General features: G+C 40.1%; 1 protein-coding gene across 3 annotated transcripts; it reads left to right on the top strand.

The window, feature by feature from the left end:
- Positions 1-942: 942 nt before the first annotated feature.
- eny2 (ENY2 transcription and export complex 2 subunit) lies at positions 943-2,933 on the top strand. 3 transcript variants are annotated; one of them, XM_028425552.1, is made up of 5 exons: positions 943-999; positions 1,394-1,474; positions 1,849-1,919; positions 2,371-2,445; positions 2,635-2,933. In XM_028425552.1, exons 2-5 carry the CDS (start codon positions 1,407-1,409, stop codon positions 2,706-2,708), a joined length of 288 nt encoding a protein of 95 aa, XP_028281353.1. In that variant the 5' UTR covers positions 943-999; positions 1,394-1,406; the 3' UTR covers positions 2,709-2,933. The 3 variants fall into 3 exon arrangements, with proteins under 3 accessions (XP_028281353.1, XP_028281352.1, XP_028281351.1); XM_028425551.1 differs by having other exon boundaries at positions 959-1,200; positions 1,398-1,474; XM_028425550.1 differs by having other exon boundaries at positions 959-1,200.
- The last annotated feature ends 3,099 nt before the right edge of the window (positions 2,934-6,032 follow it).

Raw genomic sequence — 6,032 nt, 5'->3', positions numbered from 1 at the left:
GCTATTGTTTGCTGCAAAGTATGCAATAGCTTTGAGCTGGTGTCAGCTGATCTGCAGAAGCAGCTTCAGTTTCACATCATGTCACATCGCTGACACAAGACTGAGAGCGAATACCCTGCTGTGTCTAATCTTCTTTCTGCTATGCTCTTCTAAAAACCCATTAATTATATCTCTCATTTTCACTTAGACACTCTTCACTCTATGTTATGCTGGTAATTTGTCCCACTTGACATTTCTGCACTGTAACGCTGTTGTGATCCAAATTGTAAAATGTGCACCCCTGGACTTCATCATCTCTTCATCTTACCTTGTAATTCTCATTAATATTCCAGATATAACATTTAGATATGCATTTCATAATGTTCTTGACATTTATATCTACTGTGTCTCAAGCAGAGTATTTATAGCTGTTTCTTGACAGCATTTAGAGGCTGCCATTTTTTTCTGTGTCCTCCAATTTAAGCATACTTTCCAGCAGCTCTAAGAACCAGGCTTTCTCTACAAGTGGTACTTGTAGGGGAGGATCTGGTACCACTGCATTTAGAAACTAAGTAAATAACACCTGATTCAACCCCACTTAAAATAAACATTGTTACCGAGTGTTTGCTTCAGGCAGAATGTATTTCTAAATGCATGTACAACACAATTCACTATAAGAGGTCCTCAGACAACCAGATATAAACACTGTAGTGTCAATGCACAACTTGTTTTTAAAACGTGTATGGTATGGTATAGGTATGTCTTAACGTTTTCTATCTATCTATCTATCTATCTATCTATCTATCTATCTATCTATCTATCTATCTATCTATCTATCTATCTATCTATCTATCTATCTATCTATCTATCTAGATTTTTAATTGATTATATTTATTGGCCGACACTGCTGCCGTGTGGCGGGACCGAGTACTTCACCTGAAAAAGGCATAGGAACCTTTGATCTGAGGGTTTGTTTCCTATCGGACGGTAATATGTGACGGCACGACTGTGACTCTAGCGGTCGGTTGCGTGTTAAAAAAGTTTTTTTGTTTATATCTTAGATTACAAGTAACGCCAGGTCGACGGCGTGTTAGAATTTCTTAATGTTTGGTCTGAATATGCGTATGTTCTTTCACAGCACGTCTTCCTAACATTTATATGTAACTGCGCCACTTAGTCTAGACATTTTTTCATTTTTTTTTATCAGCCCTGCTCTAACGCGTAAGTAATTTTAGGTACCGACGTTTGTTTATTTGCTGACTTCTACAACACAGCTGCTCCGAATGGTTAAAATCATTATTTAGAGATGTTTAACGCGTTTAGTGTAGCTAGCTTCTCGGCTAACGCATTCTCCTTTAACATCAGTACACTTAACGTGATTGACGTCCTACATGTTGTTATTCTTTTCTCTCAGGAAGTCATAAACGATGAGTAAAGAGTCCAGGTTGAGAGCGTCAGTAAACCAGAAGCTGACGGAGATGGGGGAACGAGAGAGGTGAAGAACAAAATACTGATGTATATATCTGCTGGCTTGCTAAAGTTTGTCAGTTGTGTGTCGTAGCGTGGCTCCATTACATCCTCTGCATGATCTTCAAACATGCTAAGCTCTTCATCAGATGTGCGGCTAATCCCTGCAAAACACCCTGTTATTGATATGAATATAATATAAACAAAGAGCTATTCCGAACAACAGTCATCTGTTACATGTTCAACATGCAGAGTAATGCTGAACTGAGCTGAACTCGGCATTTTAAATGCAAGAGGATTGATGAGCCTCCTTCTGAATGATTGGAACAGATCACAGCAGGATACTCATCACTCATCTATCCTAAGATGATGCACTCATACGTCCTTGTATCTCATTGACAGACTGAAGGAGCTGCTGAGAGCCAAGCTCACCGAGTGTGGCTGGAAGGACCAGATGAAGGCTAACTGCAAAGGTTGGTGTTATAGCCACACATCAGTGTCTCTGAAAGCTCCTATTTACTGACTTTTACACCTGAACTTCATGATGTGTGCGCTTATGTTTTCAATCAGTCTGTGTATTCACAGACAGACATTGTGAAACTTATAACTTATTCAGTGCTTTTCATACACACCTGGACAGCCTCGCCTTAGCCATTTCATGCACATTAGTGACTCTTCTGTTCTTAAAAGTACAAAGAAAGTTACCACTACATGCTGTATTTTACAAATAATTGGTGTGAATACCTATCTTTTAATGAGCCATTGAAGTTTGCTTGTGATTTTATTGTTTTGCACACTTCAGTTGCTCCCTGGTTGAGGCTGATATGAGGCGGTTTTCTGCTCTGGTTTGTTCTTTGGTTTTTGTGTTTTTTGCTGCTAATGTTTTAAACCAAACACGATCTACACTGATTGATTGATTTGCAGCGGTCATCAAAGAAAAGGGCTTGGAGCATGTTACAGTGGAAGACCTTGTTGTAGACATAACTCCGAAAGGAAGAGGTACCTCAAATTCACTATTTGAAGCCACAAGATTCAAATATAAATATACTGAACTTCTTATGATTCATAAGCTTATATCATAATGAATACTTGAAACAGTGGTGTGTCCAATAAGCAGTGAAGGTGTAGACGGAATCTATACAGACATATGATCAGTCCTCATTGTTACTACTTCTTTTTCTTTTGCAGCCTTGGTGCCAGACAGTGTCAAGAAAGAGCTTCTACATAGAATAAGAGCCTTCTTAGCTCAGCATGCCACATAATTTAGTCTTTTCAGTAGACCTTTGCCTGTTAAATAACGATACAGATTTCTATACATATACATATGTTGTTCAATTTTATTGCTCTTCTCCATTGATTAATTTCAATGACGTATGGTACTAAAACAGACATTATTTTAGTGCTTTTTTTTTACCAATCCTGTGATCATATTTATCACATTTGTAAATGTAGTCACGTTTGAATAAAGTTTAAACATGTGTAAATAACGTTTTTGGATTGTTGGCTCTTAGTGAACAATAGCTGTATCCAGGGTGATACAGGCTGACACATGGTTGTTTATTGCATGTTTTATGATAATTGTTGTAACTTATGAGCAATATGATGTGTTAAGTTTATTTAAATATTAAATTGAATGTTTTTTAATATGAAAAACTTGGTAGTTGCTGAAGTATCTGATCAAATGCTTCATGGAGGTTGTGCAGCAGTCTGACAATGACTTGGATAGTTGCACAATTCGGCTCAAACGAAAACATCATTAGGACATGTGCTTTCTATTGTAGTTAAGCCAGTTGGTGTAGAGTGTAATCCTAGGTATCAACACAGCTTCACACCCGGTTCTTCAAAGATGGAATCAGAACAAAAATGAGAGTATAGTGTGAAATAACTGACAAGAAAAGTAGTTATGTACCACAGTACGGTGAATCACAACCAGCTGGTGCTGTGAATTAACACCATCCTTTGATTAACCGGGCTTAGATCCACAGAGCCATGATCCTGTAATGACAAGCTTGGTGCTGCTTTACTTTCCCAGAATAACAAACTGTTCCCAGCAGAGGGGAGAGAGAGAGAGAGAGAGAGAGGGTGATCAGGAAAAGATGAAACAGCAGCGACCCTATGCACTGGGGACAAATTGACTTAAGGTTGTTTTGAGGTCTTGTTGAGTTGAAATTACACAAAATAATTTCAGGAATCTAACAACAGTGTTTTGTTTGTTTTGGTGTTGTCATGCAGCTTCCTATCAGGCCAGTAAAACGACGACTATTATGGGAATGTTTTGTCCGTCTTTGACATTTTTCCGTCCAGATGCTGAACCACATCGTTGTGTTTGATTGAGAGCTTTCTATAGTTATGCACGCACAATGCCTAATTGGTTATGGATTACATTCAGAGAGGCCATGAACCCAGAATGGCACGCCCCTCGGCACGAGTATAGCACATTAGTGGATTGAAAGTGACTCTGCGCCCAAGACAGAGAGAGTGTTTTCTTAGCCGAAGGACCCGCTGTGACATCAGCCCAGGTGACAACATGCTGATATACAGTGCTGTGGTGGAGGCCAAATGTAACGTACCCCTCCAGCCCTGCACACACACGCTCCGTTAATGGCCTACATCAATCCCCATGTTATCAGCAGATCTCCCTGGGCCTCTGCATGTATAAAAAGGTTTCGCCGCTCTGCAGTGCACTGCACACCAGCACTGGATAGAATTACCAGTGATGCAATTTATTATCATACAGATTTTTTATTTACTTTCTCACTCTGTGTTCTCAGCTTTTCTTCATCACTCAGGACCTGCACAGCTTCGCCGAGGAGCTGTACAGTAACCAGATGACTCTGCACATCATAAAAAACTTAGACAAGTAAGAGGAAAACATGATTTAATAAATCCCACTCTCCCATTCACTAGCTCAGCGTGGCACATTGGGGGGGTGGGGGATGTGGAGATTTAAACAAAGACATTTTTAGCAGCAGCTGATAACAAGAAAGCTTTTTAGCATCCTGTTAGTCAGCCTCTGCATGAAGTCAGGCAAGAACAAAGAGCGAGCACACTACCAAAGTCAATATCAAGCTGTCTGAGAATGGGGCTTAATGACATTTAAAAGGAAAAGACAAACATGTTCTCTCTGTTCCCACATGCTTTTTGTGTGTGCATGTAGGTAAGTGTGCGCAGATTTGTTCACCACCCCTGGAATCGGATCGTTGCGGCATGATAGCAGCTGTGTCAATAGGTAAAAGAGCCAAAAGTGTGTGAGTCCCATAGGTGCTCTGCAGTCCTCTCTAGTGAAACTGGCAACATCCAGAGACCATAAACGCCTCCCTTACTGTACAAACAACCGAAAGAAAAGAGCACAGGGTGGAAACAGATGGCAGGACCGTGCTCGCACTATAAACAAATGTTGGAAATAATGATGTTACAGAACATTGCCTTATTTGGGATAACGGTGCACCTGCTTCAGGGGATAACAGCTTAAGAAGTGAAATACTGTATCTCCAGCTCTGGTTCTACAATGTGGATGAATAAATCTCTTCATGTTTACAAGAATATATCTGACATTTCTTATTTATAGGACTCAACTATGGGCTTTTGTGTCTCATATATCTCTCCCTCCCATCGGTTTGTTCATAATGGAAAGGGCAAAGACATTGCATAAGCAGGTGAAGGGTCAAAGAAGGTGTTTTAAAGCAAAAAAAAAATAAAGGGGGTGGGGGTGGATAGTGTGCTCCTACAAATTCTCAAGACCTGGACCTCTTTACTGTCAACATGTGTGAATGCCATGCTCGATAAATTTCTCTTTGAATTCTCTCACCAGAATTTATGAGACGTGCAACATGGGGTTGCAACTCTTTTGAAGCCTACATACTTGTAGCACTCAATGTCGTCTTATTTTAAGAGGGGGGGAGGAAAACAAAAAAACAAGCAAAAATCGGGTGAGGTTGGCATGTTGCATCCTGCAGTGTTAAGGGACTTTTAAATGTATTTACATTCTGTTGTGTCTCCTGGGAGCTGTTTTCTACACACTAATGAGGCTGAGGAGCAAGTTTCTTTCTGTTATTCCTGGCATGGACGCACCAGTCGCAGGCATACCGCTCTCACTCTCTCTCTTATTTTTTTTTTCTTCTCTTCCCCTTCCACCTCTCTTTTCCCTCTCAGTAGCCCAGTGCAAATAATAAATAAGAGGAAATACATCATCCCTTTTTCAATCCGAAAGCCAAAGGCAGGTCTGCCAAAGTTAACACAAAGCAACCTTAGGTAATGATCAGCAAATGTGTATAAAGTTTCATAGAGCATGACTTCACATAATTCTTGTTTACATCATGTTGGCTGGCTGATGCTGCTGCAGTAGAAATCATGCAATCACACACACACACACACACACACACACATGCATGTTGTTACATCTCCCAAAGCTTGTTTGCATGACACTTAAAAGCAGCACTTGTGTTTTTATAAGTCGCTGTAACTGATTTGATATGGCGTAGCATTGTGGCAGGGATTAGCTACCAGTCATAAATTGTGGAATTTTAACAGAAGCTTTATGACACGCTGCTCAGACCCCATTCACTCCTCAAATATGTGTCAGATTT

This window comes from Parambassis ranga, chromosome 16, assembly GCF_900634625.1.
Source record: "Parambassis ranga chromosome 16, fParRan2.1, whole genome shotgun sequence".
Classification (NCBI taxonomy): domain Eukaryota; kingdom Metazoa; phylum Chordata; class Actinopteri; family Ambassidae; genus Parambassis; species Parambassis ranga.
The sequence above is the reverse complement of the archived record's forward strand: the minus strand, read 5'-3'. Positions and strand labels throughout refer to the sequence as shown.